The sequence below is a fragment of the Bubalus kerabau genome, chromosome 4, assembly GCF_029407905.1.
Source record: "Bubalus kerabau isolate K-KA32 ecotype Philippines breed swamp buffalo chromosome 4, PCC_UOA_SB_1v2, whole genome shotgun sequence".
In the NCBI taxonomy this organism is placed as follows: domain Eukaryota; kingdom Metazoa; phylum Chordata; class Mammalia; order Artiodactyla; family Bovidae; genus Bubalus; species Bubalus kerabau.
In genome coordinates this window covers 47,174,403-47,196,805 of record NC_073627.1, presented here as the reverse complement: position 1 = coordinate 47,196,805, position 22,403 = coordinate 47,174,403, and the positions used below count along the sequence as shown (strand labels likewise).

Genomic DNA, 22,403 nt, shown 5'->3' with positions numbered 1-22,403 from the left:
CCTATTAACCTGTCTTATACTCAGTTTCCTCCCAAATAAAATTATAACAGGAACATCTCCCTCAAAGGAATCCTGTAAGCCTTAAAATAAAATATATAAAGAGATTTTTGGTTCTCAGTTATGGTGGAGCAACTTATACAAGGCTAACTAACCCTCCTGGAACTAACTGTTATAAACTCTGGGCAAAAGATTTCAAAAGTACTATTCGATGGGAAGGAGACTAAAAATAGGCAGGAACTGGAATGCTTATACAGACCTTGAAGGAAGGGAACCACCCTGGATGAAATACATATTTATCAACATTTATCAGATCACTCTTTGAGGACACATCAACTTCTAAGGGAATATTATAGATATAGCTCAAGCAGAAAGCAGTCATCATGGAGTTAAAAAGTCTCAAGCCAGAGTTCAGGGTTGCCAGAAAAGCTAAAAAATGGGGAGAAAAACCCTAGAAAGGAGGGAGGGGCCCACAGAGCCCTCCAATTTTTATCCCACTTCTCTGCTGCGGAGAAATGCAAGACAACAAATTGTGGACGTGGGAGGATGTGGCTGGGATAAAAGACTTTGAGAAGGTCAGCATTTATAGGGAAGGTTATAAAAGGTAAGATATGAGAACTGGCTTTGGAGCCAGATGTTGAAGGCCTGGGAGGTCCTTGGAGTTTAGGCTGTCGCGCAGTAGTTGATCAATTAATTGTTTATTAATTGCATAAATGAATGAAGGAGCCACTGGGTGTGTTACAGCTGAAGCTCCGGGGCTGACTGCTGCCCCTGCTTCCTGTCTTGCAGCTCACATACCTGCCCCCGCCGTGGGGCGAGTGCCGGTCCTCCGAGATGGGGCTCGACTTCTTCCCTGTTTACAGCATCACCGCCTGTAGGATCGACTGTGAGACCCGCTACATCGTGGAGAACTGCAACTGTCGAATGGTCCACATGCCAGGTCAGTGCCAGGGGAGGGCGGCCACGGGGCACCCGGGACCGCCTGCGACCTCCTTTGCATTTCTCACCCGATGGGACACTCTTCACCCGCTCCACAAGGATGCCAAGGGATGCTGTTCTGGGAAGACGGTTATTTGATGTGCAGACATTTCGGGGGCAGATGGGAACCTCCAGTCTGGCAACCAAGGCAACATTCCTGGTCTCCAGAGTGGACAGAAGCTTGGAGAGCATTCCTCCCAGTGTTCAATACGTTTGCTAGCTGCTTGCTCTTCTTCCCTCCTGGAGCTTAGTGACCACTTATCCGGATGCTTACAATTCTCCCATCCTGGTGTGGTACACATTCAGACATCCAGATGTTTATTGCTTTCCTCCAGCTATTTCCCTTCTTGCATACAAATATCTAGCACTCTTTCAAGTGGGGCAAGAGTCCATCAGCCAGCCAATGAACGCGTGTGTCCTGACATTTCTGTTGTCAGACTAACAACGCGCCTAGCCATCACTAGAGGCAGTCGGCTTGTCACAGCTAGCAGGGGTTGGTGCTGACCGGGGCCGGAAGAGCTTGGTACTGCAGCGCGGAAGGAAGGACGATTGAGGCTACAATCAGTGGCATTGGCTTCCAACTCAGCTCCCACCACATGACTACTGTGTGACCTGGCACAAGTTTCTAAACGTCTCTGTTCTTACCTCCACCATCTTTAAAACACAAACATTTGCTGTTAAGAGGATAAAATTAAGCTAAGATATAAAAATGCTTTGTTGGGAATTCCCTGGAGGCCCAGTGGTTAGGATTCTGAGCTTCCAGTGCAAGGGGGCCTGGCTTTGATCCCGGGTCAGGGAACTAAGATCCCACAGTGCAGCCAAAAAAAAATGCTTTGTCAATTGCAAATGTCAGTGGTGACGGTGTTAACACATGGGGAGAGGGAATTGAGAGTACTGCTGACTGAAGACCTACTATGTGCAGGGAACTTTACCATTGTATTTTGTGGCTATTGTTTCATGATTATATCATACTTTAAGTCTATCTAACTAAATTCTGACCTCGGACATTTAGCTCATTACCAATTGTTTTCTGTCATAACCAATGCTGAAATGAACATCCTTAGAGCTAAATTCTGAACGATTGCATTAGGAATCAGTAATTTCTCTACTAATCTAAATTTAGGATTTTCAATCTTTAAAACTGCCTCTGAGAAGCAGGCAAAGACAGAATGGAATAGAAGACAAAACAAAAAGAGAAACATATCAGTTACATTCTTATTATTAGAAAAGAGGAACCATTTCAGTTCTTCAGCTCTTGGGAAAAAAAAGGTGTTTAGGGAAAAAATAAGAGGAGGATATTGTGGTGAACTTTGACATTTGTTGTTGTACAGTCGCTAAGCTGTGTCTGACTTTTTGCGACCCCATGGACTGCAGCACAACAGGCCTCTCTCGTCCCTCACCATCTCCCAGAGTTCACCCGAGTTCATGCCCATTGAGTCGGTGACGCCATCCAACCATCTCATCCTCTGCCATCCCCTTCTCCTTTTACCTTCAACCTTTCCCAGCATCAGGGTCTTTTCCAATGAGTTGGCTTTGACTTTAGCACGTTGGAAAAGAAAAAACAAAGTTTCTGGATTTCTACAGAGACCAGAGAGAATCGAGCACTGGTAAATGCTATCTGGGCATCCCTGTGGCTCAGTGGTAAAGATTCTGCCTGCCAATGCCGGAGATGCGGGTTCACTCCCTGGACTGGGAAGGTCACCTGGAAAAGGAAATGGCAACCAACTCCAGTAGTCTTGCCTGGAGAATTCCATGGACAGAGAAGCCTGGCAGACTACAGTCCATAGGATCACAAAGAGTCAGACACAACTGAGAGACTAAACAACAAAAATGCTACCCGCCTGATGCTCAGACTGCATCCCCAGCCAGTGAGGTTTCCCCATGGAACCTGAGCCCAAGCAGGCAGGAGAGATTTTAATCACTCCCCCACATGACACTGTTACTGGCATCTCAGTTATAATGTGGAATGAAGGGCACAGCAAAGAGGAGACTGACCAAGCAGCCTTCCTCACCTACGGCAGCATGCTGTAATGGAAAGAGCCCTGGGCTCGGGAGCGCACAGACCTGGGCTCCAAGCCCACCTCCATCACTGCAGGCCTGGGAGAATAGGATACTTAAACCTCAATTCTCTCATCAATAAAACAGACACCGTAGTGCCTATTTCCAAAGGTACCTAAATGGGTTAAAGGGGATGATGCATGCCCAGCGCTTAGTAGATACTTGCCACTGCCTCCCTATGTCAACACTTTCCTTTCACCTCTATGAACCAGGCTGTCCGACCTGGGAGAAATTAGCTAGATGGTTCCTCTTATCACAGAGAGGATCAGAGCCCAGTCTTCTGGTCCCCCACTACCCCCTGGCAGTCCTGATTGACAGCTGCCTTCTGACTGTCCACTGGTGAACTGCTACCCCTCCCAAGTACCCCGATGCAATCCCTTCCCCCAGCGCAAGGAGGGGAGGGGTTGCTGCCTGAGTACCTCTCCCTGTCTTTCTTCTTTGCAGGGGATGCCCCTTTCTGTACTCCTGAGCAGCACAAGGAGTGTGCAGAGCCTGCCCTAGGTCAGTACCAGGGGCCCAGTGGAATGATGGGGGTGGGGGCTGCGATTGAGACCTTGGAGCCCTTCCAGGTGTGGGAAGGAGATGGGGTAAAGGGGAATAGGGAAGGGTGAGGGGGAAAGAGGCTGGACAGGGCGGCATCCCTGCAGGGACAGGAGAGGGAGGTGGAGAGGAGGAAGGAGAGAAGGATTGGGGAGGGAGCTGATGCTAGTGATGAGGGTGGAAACCCAAGTAAGGAGAGAAAGGAGGCAGAGAGGTGGGGACAGAGAAGGAGTGAGTTTTGGGGCCGCAGAGAGCACTGAGGAATGCAGAGGAGCGGGCAGAGACGGAGAGAGGATGGACCATGGGCACCGAGTGGGCACCAAAGGAGCTTGGCAATACCTCCTGGCACACACCCTGGAGGTTATTCCCAAGCTGTCCTCTGCATTGCTCCCTTGAGCCAGGAGAGATGGGGTCAGGCAGAGGGGTGAGGCCCAGTGTGCATTCCTCAGGGACACAGGGGAGGCAGGAGCACCCCCCCACCGCCTCTGCTCCTGGGTGTTTGTTGGTCCACCCCACTTCCCACCCCAGGAAACTTCCAGTGAGGGGGATCACACCAACAAGCTGCAACCCCAGAGCGTGACCCACTCCACACACCTGCCTCTCCGGGATCTGGGAAATGATTTACAAGCAAGACAAGCAGTGGGTATTTAAATCATCCGGACTCAAGTTTGTTCAGCAGTTGTACTTGCTGGATCTAAGTAGAGTAGTTCTGAACTCGCATGTCCAGATGCCTCCAGGAGGGCTGGTTGGAAAGAGGGACTTCCGGTGAACACAAAGACTCACTCTGTGTCCTCAACCAGCTGGCAGAGGAGGTGGGTGCTAGCTATGGAGCCCCCCAAGGGAAAACCAAGGAGCCTAGGGATTCAGATGCAGTGGCCTCCCACACTTGCCTGTGAGGAACAGCCCCCTTTGCAGATGAGATCTGAAGCTGAGAGCAGAGAAGACGGCCCTGGGATGGTCAGAGGTCCAGGACTCCCTTGGAGCCCATGCTTCCAAAGTGGTGCCTATACTTAAAAAAGTTAACCTAACAGTAAAGGAAGCAGGAGGAACACAGAACCAAGAGTAACAGAGAAGGGACTTCTCTGGGGCTCCAGTGGTGAAGAATCCGCCTGCCAACGCAGAGGACTCGGGTTCAATCCCTGGTCCACATGCCGAGGAGCAACTAAGCCCCCGTGTGCCATAACTAACGAAGCCCATTTGCCCTAGAGCCCGTGTTCCACAACAAGAGAAGCCACCCCAATGAGAACCAGAGAGAAGCTCCTGCTCACCGCAACTAGAGAAAAGCCCACATGTAGCAACGAAGACCCAGCAGAGCCAAAAATAATAAGTAAATAAGTATTAAATTTAAAAACTCAGCTGAAATGGATGCAGAAATTATTCAGATAATAAAATTAGTTGACAAGTACATTAAAAGAGTTATTTAAAAAAAAAAAGTAACATAGAAACAGTGGGCACTTTTGTGACCGCTCATACTCCCATCAACCTCCAGCAAAAGCCCAGCTCCCCTTCTCTCCACAGCCCCTCACCCCTTATTCACAGAGGGCACCTCCTCCTCTTCTCTGCTGCAGGAACCTGGGACCTGGCTACTCTGGGCCCAGAGGTCCCAGTCCCCTGCACTCCACTCAGCCCTGCCTCCCTCTCCCCTGCAGGTCTGCTGGCAGAAAAGGACAGTAATTACTGTCTCTGCAGGACCCCCTGCAACCTGACCCGCTACAACAAAGAGCTCTCCATGGTGAAGATCCCCAGCAAGACATCAGCCAAGTACCTCGAGAAGAAATTTAACAAATCAGAAAAATATATCTCGTAAGCTAAGTGGACATGGTGGAGGGGGGGTGGGGGAGGAGGGACCAGGAAAAAATGGGGAGGAGGGGGGACAGTCAAGGAAGAGGACAAAGGTAAGCAGTTAGTTCCATCTGGCAGACGTTAATTGAACACCTGCTCTCAGCCAAGTTCTGTGCTCAGACTCAGAGTATGAAGACAAAGCACATTAAGAGGCAGAGCCATCTTTCAGGAGCTTACAGACCGGCAGAGAGACAAATAGAACACTGAAAGCTGTCCAGGCTGGTGCAGATAATAAGAGAGGTCGTTGGCCGTACCCTGCAGAGGGGTGCTGTCAAGGAAAGTTTCAGAGGTGTTTTAACAGGATGCAGAAGAGTCTTCCAGGCAGAGTTTGCATATTCTGTTCCCTCTGCCTAGAATGCTTTTCCTCTCACTCCTCACCCAACTGGTTCCTTGGTTCGCAGGTCTCCATTTAAATGTCATGTCTTTGGACCAATAATTTAGGCCCCCTCCTGTCATTCTTCTCTCGAAACACTCAGGTGTATTCCTTTATAATACTCGCCACTGTGTGTAATTCAGTATTCACATGGCTGTTTCCTTCAATTACCTGTCTGACCCTTGAGGGCACAAACCTTTCTTTTTTGTTCTCTGCTGTGGAGTGTCTGGCACAGAGTTGATGCTCAAAAAAATAATCTTTGAACAAAATAAATGAAAGGAAGACACAGGAGAAGAGGGTGTCATAAGAGTACAGCAAAAGGAAGCCAGGGGAGGTGGATGTGGGTCTTATAGGCTGAGCTGGGGGGGAGTCAGGGAGTAGATTTGATTCTAAGAGGGTAGGGAGCCACAGAAGAGCTTCAGGTAGGCAAGTGATAGGGTCTCATCTGCATTTTAGACCACGTGTTCTATGGTAGAACCTTCTAGAAATGTTCTATCTCCATGATGTCCTATGTGGTGGCCACTGGCCACCTGTGACTATTGAGCATTTTAAAGGCAGCCTGGCTGACAGAGGCACTGGATGCTAATTCTGTGTTATGTGGGTTAGTCTAGAGGTTTTAGGAAGACCTGGTTAAGAGGATGGATGGGCAGACAGATGGGCGGAAGGGAGCCTGGTGGGAGGCAGTTGTCATAAACCAGGCAAAAGATGGTGGATAGCTCCTGGGTGAGCCCCGTGTGGAGAGGGCTCCTCTCGCTCCCACGACCCCCCCCCATCAGGTCTACAAACCTGACTGCCACCCCACCTTAGTTCACATGAGCTCCTCTGGCCCCAAAGGCACATGATGGATGCAGGGTGTTAATTTCAACCCTCCTCCAGCCTCTCCCTCCCACACAGTCACCAGTTCTCATCCTGGGATGGTGTGTGCCCCTTGAGGGCAAGAGACACTAAGAGCATTAGTGAGCAGCATCAAAGAATCAGGGTAACTGTATCGATAGAGGAGGGGCCGGGCCCTGCAGCTGCAAACATTCTGCGGACGGTAATGGCTTCTCCCACCAAGATGTTTCTCATGAATACAAGTGCCCCAAAGAGCAGAAGGGAATCAAGGTGCTTCTGCCAGAAAACCCCACAGCCAGATGTAAGTTTGCTCCCTAAAAACCCTCCCTGGCTCCTACAGCTAACTTGGTGATGCTGGGGCAGGGCCCCCACCAGAAGAAGCTTGCCGTCAATCCCAGTAAGAACTGAGGGCCTCCCCAGGGTGGGCAGGGGAGGTAAGTTGGGGGCAGGCAAGCAAGCCTTGTTAAGTGAGTTCTGAGCTCACTTGCACATAAGGACCCAGGAAGACCCTCTGGGGCATAGAGACCTGGAGGCCTGGCAGGACTCCTGGAAAAGGGGGCAGAGAGAGGGTGGGTTAGTGATAAGGGGCCAAGGGGAGAGCTGGCATACCCCTCCAGGCCCGTGAAGAGCAATGGGCTGGGAGTCACGACTTCCGGGTTCAAGCCCCAGCTCTCTGGCTAACCAGCTCTAACTTTGAGCCCGTTGTCTCACTTCCCTGAGCCTCTGTTTCCCTTTCTGTCCATGGGAAAGTTGTATGATATGATCCCTGAGGATCCTGATGATTCTCACCACGTGTGACACTGAATGTTTCCTCTGCAGAGAAAACATCCTCGTTCTGGATATATTTTTTGAAGCTCTCAATTATGAGACCATTGAACAGAAGAAGGCATATGAAGTTGCTGCCTTACTTGGTAAGTCAGAGTGTCCATTGCACAAATGCCCACATCTCATGGGGATGGACAGGGTCTCAAAGAATTGGACATGACGGAAGCAACTTAGCACGCATGCGTGCATGCATGATAACATGGGGCTTCCCAGCTGGCTCAGACGGTAAAGAAAGGGGGGGGTTGCCCATGATGCAGGAGACGCAAGTTCAATCCCTGGCTTGGGAAGATCCCCTGGAGAAGGAAATGGCAACCCACTCCACTATGCTGGCCTGGAAAACCCCATGGACAGAGAAGCCTGGTGGGCTACAGTCCATGGGGTCACAAAGAGTCGGACACCACTGAGCAACTGAGCACACAAGGGGATGGGAGGAAGCGGGGATGGGGAGGTGGGCGACCGGATGATGAGTCTATAATAGTCCAGCCTTTTCATCCACTAATTGCTCCCTCTTCCCTTGCACTGCTCCTGCCCCAGAGTGGGAAGCACTCTATGCGGTGGTGCTAGGCCCAGTTCATTCCCTGGTCTAATCTCAGTTTCCCCATTGACACAATGAGGCAGGTGAGCCAGCCATTCTCTCAGGACCCTTCTGGCACTGCCTTCTTAGATTCCACAGTCTTCTGCCCCCTGATTGGAGTCAGAGCCCTGGGGCCGTGGCAGATAGGTGCAGTGGGGCTGAGCTATGGATGGGTCCAGGCAGCAGATACCACAAAGGTCCCACTCATGGAGGCTCCACCTGGAAAGCAATGTTGCCACGTTGAGAACGCCAGGTGCCCCTGGACTGAGAGCTCTTTGTCAAACACTAAAGAAGGGCCATGTACCCCCAGAAATCTACAAACCTGACCGCCATACCTTAGTTCACATCAGCTCCTCTGGCCCCTAGGGCACATGGTGAATGCAGGGTATTAATTTCAAAGGTGCCCCAGCCCAGCTAAATCTAACAAGACCCCAGGGGGTTAAAAGACCTGCCCTGAACCCATCCCCCCAACTCTCACTCACTCTCAAAAAAGGATCCGATGTCTGTGGCTTCAAGGAAAAATCACTCTTGTTGTCTCTGTGAACTGAACCAGGTGAGAGAGGCATCCTGAGTGGGGACCAGGGGAGACAGACACCTTCTACCTGGCAGTTCAAGGGGAGCACAAGTCAGGGGCTGCTGCACACCAGCCCGGAGAATGTGGGCAGATGGCTTCACTTCACTGAACGTCAGGTCCCTCGTCTGTAGAATGAGTCTAATAAAACCCTCTGTGAGCTCGCCATGATGGTGAAATGTGATCAAGCCCTAGCCCACAGAAGGCCCACAAACAGTGGTTTCTGGCATCCAGACAGACACTCTCCCAGGAAGCGGCAGACACCGCAGGGTCCCCACTGGGCTAAGGTGGTCATCACTAAGGGCCTTGGAGACGGTTGTGGCCAGAGAGGGACTGTGCTGAGACTCCCAGAATGGGCCCGTGCTAAAGCCCCGCCCCTGTCACCGAGGACACGCCTCCTTCCCTCTGCTCCCCTCCCCCGCACAAGCGTGTGCACTAGTGCGCACGCGCGCTCTTTCACACGCCCACCGCGGAAAATCTCACTGCCGTCTGTACCTCTCGCGAGAAGAGCGAGTGCCAGTTGCAAGCCCTGAGTCAGGAGGTTCACGCTGGCCCCTGTCTTCCCGCCCTGTGGCCCGCCTTCCCCTCACTCAGAAAGCACGCCTCACCCCAGCGTACACACATACACCAGGGCGAGCCGCACACACTAGTACACACCTGCACAGACCCACGTGCAAACCACACAATTCCAGAGACACGTAGGTGCACACATGCCTACACACCTATACCTGCCATACACAAGCACGTTCACACCTCCTCTACACATTCGGACCCACTGTGCCCACCCCCACAAAGCCACCCCTAGACACACTCGTGTGCCACCTATATAAAGCCATTGGTGGCCAGATGTAAGGCCTGCTTCTGTCCCGAACATGCACACACAATGCACCTGGCACGCCCTCCACACTCCGCCACACGGCTCACACATACACCCACCCCCCACAGGCACGTGCATGTGTATGCACGCCCCAGTGAGCCTCCGTTAAGGACATTAGAGGGGGTGGGGGGAGTGGGAAGGAAGGTGGGGCTCTGGTGAGCCCAACACCAAGTCCCCCTCCACCCCGGGAAGAGCCCCCTTCCCACCATCTCAGCCTGCTCACCTGGGGATGTGCTTGTTGGCCTTCTCCCAGCCATAATCAGGGGAGGAGTGGGTAAGTGTGCTCATCAGAAAGTTCTCAGACTAAGAGGTCAGCCTGGAATCTCCAGGAGGATGGTACACCCACCCCCATCAGGGCCCCCCAGCTCCCAGCGCTCTTCCTAGGCCAGCAGCTCACAATCCCAGAGGTCACAGCTGGAAAGGACTTCACTGTTCATCTCCTCCAACCCTCCCCCAACCACCTCCACCACCAAATGTTCCCAAATGTAGGCAAAGCTGTTGAGAAGGTCAGGGCTTATCAAAGACACACAGCCAGCTGGTGGCCACCCTCCATATTCCCAGCCTCAGAGCCCTGTGGTCCAAAACACTGCCTCTGGAGCAGAGCATCTGGGGGCTTTCAGGGGATCAGAACCCCCTTAAGAATATGATAATAGCTTCCGAAATACGGACTCTCCAGCTACAAATGCCCAGGTACCCACACGTAACGATTTGCATTCAATTCAAGGAGTCTCCAACCATCGGACGCCCCCACAGGAGAGTGCTTCTCAAACTCTGGTGGGCTGGAGAACCACCTGGGAACATAAAAATCCTGACCTCCAGTCCCAGAGACTCTGATTGCATAGGCCCCAGGGCTTCCCTGGTGACTCAGATGGTAAAGAATCCACCTGCAATGTGGGAGACCTGGGTTCAAGCCCTGGGTTGGGAAGATCCCCTGGAGGAGGGCATAGCAACCCACTCCAGTGTTTTTGCCTGGACAACCCCCATGGACAGAGGAGCCTGGCGGGCTCCAGTCCAGGGGTCTCAAAGAGTCAGACACGACTGAGCGACTAAGTACAACAACAGGTGGGTGCAGACATCTATACTGATTACAAGTCTCCCGGGAGTTTGATACAAGGGGATCAGAAGACCCTGGTCAGCGGAGATCATACACTCAGGGCAAGAACCTGTACTCTAGAAACAGACCAAAGGACTCCCCTTGTGGTCCAGTGGTTAAGAACCCGCCTGCCAATGCAAGGGTTCAATCCCTGGTCCTGGAAGATCGCACATGCTGTGGAGCAACTAAGCCTGTGCACCACAGGTACTGAGCCTGTGCTCTAGAGCCTGTGAGCTGCAAGGCTCACGCGCCTGAGCCCACGCTCCACGAGAGAAGCCACCGCAGTGAGCAGCCCGCACACCACAGGGAAGAGTAGCCCCTGCTCACCGCAACCAGGGAAAGCCTACGCCTAGCAGTGAAGGCCCAGCGAGGCCAAAAATAACAAAAATAAATAAAAAATAAATAGAAAGAGACCAAACATTTACCTTTAGGGAGGGGAGATAGATGCTTCCAAGGACTTTATCCCAAGGGTGAGAGAGTCCTCAAGATAGCTTCAAAGGCCCTGTCGTAATTGGGGGTGTCTCTTACGTGCCTGCTCCCAAGACCCCCACTCAGACACACTGACACCCGTCTCAGGCTTGACTGTGCCCTCGCCCGGGGCAGGGACCACACACGTCTCATCTGTTCCCAGCCCAGAGCCAAAGCTGGGCCCCAACGTTGTGGTTCTGAATGGAACTGAACCAGGCCATCAGCACGGGAGGTCTGTCCCAGGCCCCTCAAGTAGGCATCCAGGTTAGTTCCCACACCCATGGGTGCTGAAACCCAGCAGCTCTCAGAGCAGCGCAGTGAGGGAGCAGCTTGTCAAGGGCCTGCCCTCCAGCCACCAGGCCCGGGCCCCGCCTCTGGGAAGGGGGCCCCTCTCAGAAAGCCTGCTTTCCGAGTTCTCCGTCCATCCACCCTTCCAGAAGCGCTGTCAGGAAAGCCAAGTCTTTGTCTTCTCTCTCTCTCTCCAGGTGATATTGGTGGTCAGATGGGATTGTTCATTGGTGCTAGTATCCTTACAATACTAGAGCTCTTTGATTATATTTATGAGGTAAGATGCGGGATTGCTCATGGGGGACCACCAGGCACCCTCATCCTGCCCTGACGCCCAGAACCAGAGCACGGAGCGGGGAGAGCTTGGCCTCCCTCCACCCAGGGCCGCCTCCCCTCCCTATGCATGGACACGGTCTGTCCCCGCGCCCCAGGCACCAGGGCGGGGTGGGTGAGAGACGGAAGCCGCAGGCCTGTCCTCGGAGCCGTCTACACCCGCATGCAGGGAGCCGGAGGGATGAGAAGAGGGGATGAGACAGTGCAGGGGCCGGCGCGGAGCCCCTGGGCCTCGTGTGGGGCTTCACGCCTGGGTGTGTCTGCACCCGCACACTCACACCACACACACACACACACACACACCACACGCTTATAGTATACGCATACACAACATATACACACACACCACATGCTTATAGTATATGCATACATAACATACACACACATATACCCCACACCCTCCACACACACACACACACACACCACATGCTTATAGCATACGCATACACAACATACACACACACACCCCACACGCTTATAGCATACACATATACAACATACACACACACACACCATGCTTATAGTATATGCATACACAACATACACACACATGTACCCCACACCCTCCACACACACACACCACACGCTTATAGCATATGCATACACAACATATGCACATACACACATGCTTATAGCATACCATACACAACATACACACACCACACACTTATAGAATACGCATACACAACATACACACACATATACCCCACACCCTCCACACACACACACACACACACAACCACATGCTTATAGCATACACATACACAACATATACACACACACCACACACTTATAGCATACCATACACAACATACACACACACACAAATACCACGCTTATAGCACAGCATGCACAACATACACACACATACACTGCACACGCTTCACACACACATGCCACACTCCACATCCAGTCCACACACACACCACTCACATACACATGCTATACACACACACATCGCACACACTAATGCCACACTCACATATAACATACACACACATATACCCCCACATGCTCCACACACACATATACCCCACACACTCCACATATACATGTGCCACACACATGTATACCACACACTCCACATACACATATTCCACACACACTCACACCACACACACACACACCACACACGCTTCTACCATACTTATACACAACATACACACACACATATACCCCACACGCTCCATACACACTCCACATACACTCCACACACACACCACTCGCATACATTTGCTATACACACACACATCACACACACTAATGCCACACTCACATATAACATACACACACATATACCCCACACACTCCACACATACATGTGCCATACACACTTATACCACACACTCCACATACACATATTCCACACACACTTATACACACTGCTCACAAATACACACATATACCACAGGCACACGATATATACTACACACACACACCACTTGCACAGACGTGACATGCACATACATCATAACATTAATACCACACTGACATATAACATATACACATACATATACCCCACACACACATATTCCACACACACTTACACCACACTCACACACTGCTCACAAGGACACACATACACCACAGATAAACCACATACACTGTACACACGCACCATTTGCACACACATGACACACACATACATCACACACACTTATACCACACTCACACACAACATATACACACATACACTCCACACACACACACATACCATACTCATACACCACATATGCACACACACTCCACACATGCACACACACACACCTGCCCTCCAGGTGACCCATCACCAGAGCAGCACCTTCTGGGGTCCAGGCAGCTTTAGGGAAGGAGAACTCCTGAGAATTCATCAATCCTGAGCAGGAAGAGCAAGGGCACTCCAGCCGCTCTGGTTCAGGGAGCTGTCGCCCTCAGGAGGCAGCTGGAACAGTCTCTGAAAGCTTCTCACACAACAAACAGCAGTTTCAGGCACTGCGTGCTCCAGGGGCTCATCAGTCTTCCTACTGCATTCCTCCCGGCCCTGGGCTGGTTCCAGGGACTCCAGAATCCCCCAGGGAAGCCCATGACCACCTGGGTCTCAGCCCAGCAGATCGGGGTTGCAGAGCAGTGGCCTGCCTCCCAGAGGGGACCGGCAATAGCCAAAGGCCACTGGGGGTCACTGTGGGAAGTGGAGGGCCTGGGTGACCAGGGGCCTGTGGAGTGCCACACCCCACCTCTCAGCATGGTGACCCAGCTCCCAAACTGGGTTCCATAGCCAGCTTTTGTTCTGCCCTGTTTAATCATTTTTGTGCAAAGGTGTACAAAGTTATAGAAATTGAATCACATCAGAAAACATATTTAATAACTACTCTCTTATTGAGAATGAAATGTTGACATAGTTGTGTCCCAACCTTGTGAACTGTGGAGCTGTCAGGCCTCAAAAGTGACAGGTAACTGTCCCCCCAGGACAGATGGGGAACCAGCCACGCTGAGAGACCACACAGTCTCTAGCTCCTGCACCAAAAGCTTGGCTAGGCACCCCAGTTTGGGATGCCAGGCTGGGCTCCTACCAACATCTGTCCAGCTGCAGCCCAGGCCGCTGCTGCCCCTGCCTCCCCAGCCCAACCATGTGGAAGGAGGTCTCTCTCGCTACTTTGATGCCTTTCTCCCGGCCTGACCTTCCTTCCTGCCTTTCTTGCAGCTGATCAAAGAGAAGCTATTAGACCTGCTTGGCAAAGAAGAGGAGGAAGGGAGCCACGATGAGAATGTGGTAAGGGCGGCCGGCAGGGGGTTGCAGGTTGGTTAGTTCCTTGGTGTGTACAAGCCGTGTGAATGCAGATGCCGGTGCCAGGCAGGACGGGAGTGCTCCGTCCCACACCTTTCCATAGCTCGAGACCGTCCGCAGCTCCCAAGTCCAAGGACACTCCAACTGAACCTTGAGCCTCTCTCTGAGACCCATCCTGGAACCCAGCTGTAGATTGGATCTGCTCCATGGATGCAGCAGAGACCAGGAGATGCTTCTGCCTGGACCAGCTCAGCTTCTCCCCAGCCAGAAGCCATGCCCCTGTTCTCGTGCCTTGGAAGACCAAGGAGAGGCTCCATGTAGGCCCACTCCCTTATTCCCTAGGTGGCAGAATGTGAGCAGGAATGTCCCTGTTACTCTACCCCATGTGAACAGGACATAGGGTGTGGGGCCCTCTGAAGTAGTGGTGGTGTTTCAGTAGCTAAGTCGTGTCCCACTCTTTGCAACCCCATGTCCACCAGGCTCCTCTGTCCGTGAACTTCTCCGGGCAAGAATACTGGAGTGAGTTGCCATTTCCTTCCCCAAGGGATCGTCCCAACCCAGGGATCAAACCCGCATCTCCTGCTTAGCAGGCAGATTCTTTGAAGTAGGTAGAAGCAATAACACCCATTATAACTGCTGACCATTAAAAGCCTGGTATGTGTCAGGCACTGTGTTATGTGCCTTAAGAGTGGCACGTCGTTTCAACCCTAAGAGTCACCTGGAGGAAGGGCTGTTCTTTTCTCCATGCTGTATATGAGGCAGTTGTGGCCCAGAGGCCCAGGTTACACAGCTAGGGGGGCACCCTAGCCTCCTCCCTACTCTGCCTCCCTTTCCTCAAGTCTAAGAAGAGCCCCTCTTACACTGTCCACACTCCTTCCCAGATTCAGTCTGTTCCTGGACCCTGGTCTCCGCTGAAGGTCGTGGGTATCCCCCACGTCAGCACCCCCGCCCCAAGAGAACACCGCATTCCGTGGCCATTGCTGCCTTAAAATCATAACATCCCAAGTGGATCCCAGCCTCCTCCTCCTCCTCCTATCTGGGCTCCCATTTTTGCTCCAGACACTGTTTCTCTACTCATCTCCCAGGCTAAACATCCCACTTTGATTCTCTCGGGTCCCTGCAGCTTCTGTTTGAACAGAAGACAGCTTCTGTGGAGGGGAGGGCAGTGTGGGTGGAAGGAGCCCCGGGCTCTGAACTCAGTTGACCCGCCTGGATCCCAGGGCCCTTCTTCCCAGCTGTGCACCTGAGGGCACATCACCTCCCTCTCTGAGCAGCTGCCAAACCACTGGGACCTCAGGGGGTGCCATCAGATTAAATGAGACCAAGCCCTGGGAAGCAGTGAGCGTCCAGTGACTAGTTTGTAGTAAGCGCTCAGCGAATACAGGCTCCCCTCCCCTCGCCCCACCCTCTCTTCTGCCTTCAGAATGTCTCAGAGACATAGCCTCCTCCTTTGCACCGCTCCCAGCCTCATCCTCATCTAATCTCCCCCGAATTCTTGACACAGAATTCCACTCACATCCCTCCCAGCCTCCAGCCCTCTGCAGGGCCAGGAATCACCCAGAAGACTCAAAGCCACCTCAGCCCCACCCTGCTCAGGGACCCGAGATAACCCTTCTCTGAGGCCAGCCTAACCCCAAGGTCCTTTGGGGGCAGCTGGGATCAGGGGTCAGACTCCCAGCTGTCAGAGACCTCCACTGTTTTGCCTCAGCGATCAGGCAGCCCCTCGTGCCCAGGCCAGGCCACAGGTGGCCCCTCCTCCACCCCAGGTGGACTCAACAGAGGTCCAAGGACAAGGGCAGGATGAGTCATCCACACCACAAGGTTACACACCACTCAGATGTAGCTTCCAGTGACACAGCAGGAGACCTCTGGAGAGGTCCACAGGATATAAATACGGGATATATTGTACAACGCAGGGAATACAGCTACCACCCTTGGGCTGCTTTGTTCCTTATAGATGTGCTAAGTCACGTCAGTTGTTTCGGACTCTTTGAGACCCCACGTGTAGCCCACCTGGTTCCTCTGTCCATGGGATTCTCCAAGCGAGAATACTGGAGTGGGTTGCCATTTCCTCCTCCAAGGGGATCTTCCCCACCCAGGGATCAAACCTGTGTCTCTTATGTCTCCTGCATTGGCAGGCAGATTCTTTACCACTGAGCCACCTGGGAAGCCCTTAGAGCAAAGGTCAAAAGATGGCAACCCAGCACCGGAGGGGTTTGGGGCGGAGGAGCAGTGCCCGGGAGAGCCCACTGTGGGCTGCACGGTTCTCAGGGCCTGGGCTGGGCTGCAGGGACCCTGGGACACATTTTTGCTGAATGAACATCAAAAGGCACTTTCCTCTTCCCCGCCAGAGCACTTGTGACACGATGCCAAACCACTCCGAAACCATCAGCCACACTGTGAACGTGCCCCTGCAGACGGCCCTGGGGACCTTGGAGGAGATTGCTTGCTGACGGCCCTCGGACCACCCGGCACCACCACCCCCCATCCCCAAACGGACCTGGCCCGGGACCAGGACAGGGGACCGCAGGCTCAGGTGGGATGGCCCCTGCCCACCGACGGAAAGAAGCAAGAGCCCCCTATGCACACATAGCAAACTCTGCTGAAACCTCGCTCCGGCCACGTCTGGCACGACGCGTCCTCGGGCCCCGCCGCCGCGCGTCCGACCCTCTTAGGAGAAGTGAGTCCCGCCCTGAAACTGTCTGAGAACCGACCCGCCATCACATCTCACTGCCAGATGTACAAAGCACTGCATGCTCCGACCCTCACGGCGCCGCGTCCGCGTCTTTTTCCGTCCGCGACCCTCGCCGTGCGGTTTCCAGCAGCCCTGCAGGGGGACCGGGTTCCAGCGCCGAAGTGCACCACCACGAGGCCGCCCTGGAATCACACCTGCACACTCCAGAGGGAACCCGCAGAGCCCTGGACGCCGTCCGGTCCTCCTGTCGTTCGTGAAGGTTCTTAACCTGCCCACCCACCCCGCCCTCCGCCTCCCCAGGCCGGCCCACAGGGTGCCCGGGGCCGCCCTCCTCCCCTCCCAGGGGCCCGAGACGGAGGTGCGTCGGCCGGGGGGACACAGCCGCGGGGCCCACGCCGTAGGCTCTCCCTGTGACACGGATTGTACAGTCTGATTCTGTCTCTTCGCGGTGGGGGGGGGCTTTTTGTTTGTTGATTTGTTTGTTTGTTTGTCGGAGATATGTTTCCTTTCGTTTTCTGAATCTGGGTTTTGATGTTCCGAGCTTTGGTTTGGTTTTTCCATTTTCTCTGGCGTTTATTTATTCGTGCTTCCAATCACGGTCATATTAAAAGCTGGTCTTGTGGACATGGCCGAGTCGTCTCTGCCTTTTCCCTACACTCTTTCTCCCCAAGATGTTAGGAAAGGGACAGACCTGCCAAGTCAAAACCGACAGATAAACATAGATGATAATAGATAGATGACAAATAGATGGGGAGATAAAATTTATGAAACACTTACCTTTACCAAACATGTACACTCTTATTCTATTCCGTCCTATCCTGCATCAAATACCGTGTTGATTGCAACACGGTAAATGGCTTCACCACGCCCACAGTTGCAGTGACGTTGCCCTGGACCATAGGCACGTGCCACAAAGACAGGGAGGCGGGACTCGCTGCCCAGACCTGCAAACCCTAGAGGAGCCTTTCACATCCCCTTCCCTGGCTCCTCCTGACCCGGTCAGTGAATTCGGTCTGGACACCTGCCCCAGCCTGGCCTCCCTCCGGCCCTCCTGCCTTTCCCATCCCACTCTACAACCCACCCCCTCTCCCCATCCAACAGACCTGCTTCTGCCTTGCTCCCCATGACTCTAGCATCCTCCTGAGAGGATGTCCATGTGGGAAAGGAAGTGGGAAGATGCCTCTGGTGGGGAGAGAACATGCCCTTTCAAGCCCCTCTGTGGCAAGAGACAGCTTTCTACTGCCAGGGGCAGCTCCTGTGGTCTAATCTTTGACTGCCCCCAAACCACTCCCAACTCAAAGTCACCCCCAAAGTCATGAAGGAAGACCTAAGATGGTTCATACCTCCCTCTTCTTGCACAAGTGCACAGAAAGCGCTGGCTGGACCAGGGGTCTGGTCCCTGCTTTGCTATCCAATCCCTCTCTTTCCCTCTCCTAACACAAGGAAGTGATGGATGAGATCATGCACCTCTCTGGGCTCTGTTCCCTTCACCTGAGGCTGCAAATAATACCTTACCTGTGTCTTCACAGATGCTCTCCAGAGGCCCCTTCAGACTCGAGATGCTAGGACAGCATTACTCCCCCTGCCGGTGGGACAAGGCACACCAGCCACACTGATGCACAAGCAGGACAGGACCTGGCACTCACAGGGCTCCAGGGGGAGCTGGGACAGAGCACAGCCCTGATGCATCCTTCCACGCATCCCTCTCAGCTGGCATTGGCCACGCTGGGGTTTCATTTCCAGAAACAGAGGATGCAGCCACTGGAAGGGACCTTTTAGTTTTCTATCTCTGCTGTAACAAAACAATAAACCTAGTGACTTTAAAACAATACAAATGTGTTATAGTCCAGGAGGCCAGAAGTTGGACGTGGCTGTCACTGGGCTAGAATCTAGGTGTCAGCAGGGCTATCTTCCTTTCGGAAGCTCTAGAAGAGAAGCTATTTCCTCACCTTTTCCAGCTTCTAGTGTCTGCCCACATTCCTTGGCTTGTGGCCTCTTCCTCCTTCTTCAAAGACAGCAATGATGGGTTGAGTCTTTACATCGCAACAATGATCTACTAGTCTCGCCTTCCTCTAACTCAGCTCCTCTCCTGCCTGCCTCTTCTTTTGTTTTGTATTTAGGTAACTAAGTTTTTTTTTTTTTTTTAAGTATAATTGCTTCTTTATAATGTGTTAGTTTATGCTGCACAATGAAGTGAATCAGCTATTTGTATACATATATCCCTTCCCTCCTTAGCCTCCCTCCCACCCATCCCCATCCCACCCCTCTAGGTCATCACAGAACATTAAACTGAGCTTCTTGTACTTCACAGCAACTTCCTACATTTTACACATGGTAGTGTATGCCTCTTCCATTTTTAAAAGACTCTTTGTATTAGACCCAGCCAATATTTCATACTAATCCTCCCATCTCAAGGTTATTAACTGGTCACATCATCCCTGGTGGCTCAACTGGTAGAGAATCTGCCTGCAATGTCGGAGACCCGGGTTTGATCCCTGGGTTGAGAAGATCCCCTGGAGAAGGGAACGGCTACCCACTCCAGTATCCTGGCTTGGAGAATTCCATGGACTATAGTCCATGGGGTTGCCAAGAATCGGACACAAATGAGGGACTTTCACTTACACTTTCAAACCGGACATGGAACAATGGACTATTTCAGAATTGGGAAAGGAGTATGTCAAGGCTATATATTGTCACCCTGCTTATTTAACTTACATGCAGAGTACATCATTTGAAATGCCGGGCTGGATGAAGCACAAGCTAGAATCGAGATTTCTGGGATAAATATTAATAACCTCAGATATGCAGATGACATCACCCTTATGGCAGAAAGTGAAAAGGAACTAAAGAGCCTCTTGATGAAAGTGAAAGAGAGTGGAAAAGCTGGCTTAAAACTCAACATTCAAAAAACAAAGATCATGGCATCTGGTCCCATCACTTCATGGCAAATAGAAGGAGAAACAGTGGAAACAGTGACAGACTTCATTTTCTTGGGCTCCAAAAGCACTGGAGATGGTGACTGCAGCCATGAAATTAAAACACCTTTGCTCCTTGGAAGAAAAGCTATGACCAACCTGCTGCTGCTGCTGCTAAGTTGCTTCAGTCGTGTCCGACTCTGTGCGAACCCATAGACAGCAGCCCACCAGGCTTCCCCGTCCCTGGGATTCTCCAGGCAAGAACACTGGAGTGGGTTGCCATTTCCTTCTCCAATGCATGAAAGTAAAAAGTGAAAGTGAAGTTGCTCAGTCGTGTCCAACTCTTAGCGACCTAGACAGCATTAAAAAGCAGAGACATTACTTTGCCAACAAACGTACATCTAGTCAAAGCTATGGTTTTTCCAGTAGTCATGTATGGATGTGAGAGTTGGACTATAAAGAAACTGAGTGCTAAAGAATTGATGCTTTTGAACTGTGGTGTTGGAGAAGACTCTTGAGAGTCCCTTGGACTGCAAGGAGATCAAACCAGTCAATCCTAAAGGAAATCAGTCCTGAATATTCATTGGAAGGACTGATGCTGAAGCTGAAGCTCCAATACTTTAGCCACCTGAAGTGTGGAAGTCCCTCTCCAAAGAGAAATTCAGTCCTCACTACATCAGACTGGAAATAGTTCTTCTGGTGCCTAGACTATAGGATGTAGAACAGAGTGTCTTCAGACTGTTCCCATCGGGGATGGAAACCACATTAAGTGTCTATTCAGTGAGTTAGGAGTCTGTCGGATGCTTCTGCCTCTTTATAGTTTAATAGTTTCATACATTTTTTTAAAATCTATAACTTGAATTGCAATTTGAACTACTTCATTGGATTTCTGGCTTCCTTTTTAAATTTTTTCAGATCAATCTGGGATGGAGTGAAGAATATTCTAACAGGTTTGGATTGCTCCAGGCTTTGGATATGTATGCATCCCTTCTGATTTAAGAATTCTGGCTTTGTTCATCTGGGAGCAGGTCTGTAAACTTTACTTATTTAAAGAAAAGGCAGGAAATCCGAGAGAGTAAATCAATAGCCAGCTACTGATTATAATAATTAACTTGCTGTTGAGCAAAGATACAGTCGTAAGCCTAAATTCCTGGGAGTGGTGGTATTTTTTATTATCGTTATTTCAAACAAGTAGTCATGTGTGTGATCATTTCTTTAGGGATGACGTGAAGAGGTCTGGTAGACATAGGAGACTTGGAAAGTGTCACATTTTCTTTTTTTCAATTTTTTGCCACACTCCATGGCATGTGGAACCAGGAACCAAACCCACACCCTTTGCACGGGAAGATGGAGTCTTAACCATGGGACTGCCAGGGAGGTCCCAGAGTCCAAATGGTGACACAGTGACTAGGAGCTTGGTGCAATCATAGGGTCAAACCACAAGGATGAATTATCAGTGACCTCAAAGGGTCAGACCAACCAATTGACTGGTTGATCAATCAATCAAATAATGGCACATAATCTCAGAAACAGAATCAGCCACAGTTAGGTGAAAGGAGAAAGTATTTGCCAGGGGCTGAGCCTGCTGTTTACACACTGATCTTTTGTTGTTTGGTGCCGAGAGAACCCAGAGTTCTTTTATTTTCCTCTCCAGCTAGGACCTATTTTTGTCAAAGTCTTAACCGTGAGCACACCTAATGGCAAAGAATCTACAGAGGGTCTCTAGATAGGTTCTGGTGAGCTGGAAGGGAGAGTGGGAGAGCCTGGCCCCACCCGCAGGTGTGGTGGCTTAGTCCTGCAGTTGTGTCCGACTCTTTGCAACCCAGTAGACTGTAGCTCCGGAGAAGGCAATGGCACCCCACTCCAGTACTCTTGCCTGGAAAATCCCATGGACAGAGGAGCCTGGGGGGCTGCAGTCCATGGGGTCGCCAAGAGTCGGACATGACTGACGGACTTCACTTTCACTTTTCACTTTCATGCACTGGAGAAGGAAATGGCACCCCATTCCAGTGTTCTTACCTGGAGAATCCCAGGGACGGGAGCCTGGTGGGCTGCCATCTATGGGGTCGCACAGAGTCGAACACAACTGAAGCAACTTAGCAGCAGCAGCAGCAGACTGTAGCTCACCAGGCTCCTCTGTGCATGGGATCCTCCAGACAAGAATACTGATGTGGGTTGCCATTTCCTTCTCCAGGGATTCGTCCCCACCCAGGGATCAAACCTGGGTCTCCTGCATCACAGGCGGATTCTTTACCAACTGAGCCATCCAGGAAGCCCAAGTGTGATCTTTTAATGATTCCCTCCGGTGAAGCTCAGTTCAGCCAGCCTGAGCCTGGAATGCAAGGAGGAATCTGGGACCTCCTCCTCCACAAGCTCAG

General features: G+C 51.8%; 1 protein-coding gene across 1 annotated transcript in view; it reads left to right on the top strand.

Annotated features, from left to right (window-relative positions):
• ASIC2 (acid sensing ion channel subunit 2) overlaps nucleotides 1–16,971 on the top strand; it is a 292,907-nt gene extending 275,936 nt beyond the window's left edge. Inside the window, exons 4-10 of the mRNA XM_055577255.1 lie at nucleotides 787–937; nucleotides 3,478–3,534; nucleotides 5,223–5,376; nucleotides 7,442–7,533; nucleotides 11,516–11,595; nucleotides 14,332–14,400; nucleotides 16,767–16,971. Of these exons, the coding sequence (XP_055433230.1) occupies nucleotides 787–937; nucleotides 3,478–3,534; nucleotides 5,223–5,376; nucleotides 7,442–7,533; nucleotides 11,516–11,595; nucleotides 14,332–14,400; nucleotides 16,767–16,868 (705 nt within the window). The 3' untranslated portion in view covers nucleotides 16,869–16,971. The remainder of the gene's footprint in view (nucleotides 1–786; nucleotides 938–3,477; nucleotides 3,535–5,222; nucleotides 5,377–7,441; nucleotides 7,534–11,515; nucleotides 11,596–14,331; nucleotides 14,401–16,766) is intronic.
• Nucleotides 16,972–22,403: the final 5,432 nt, after the last annotated feature.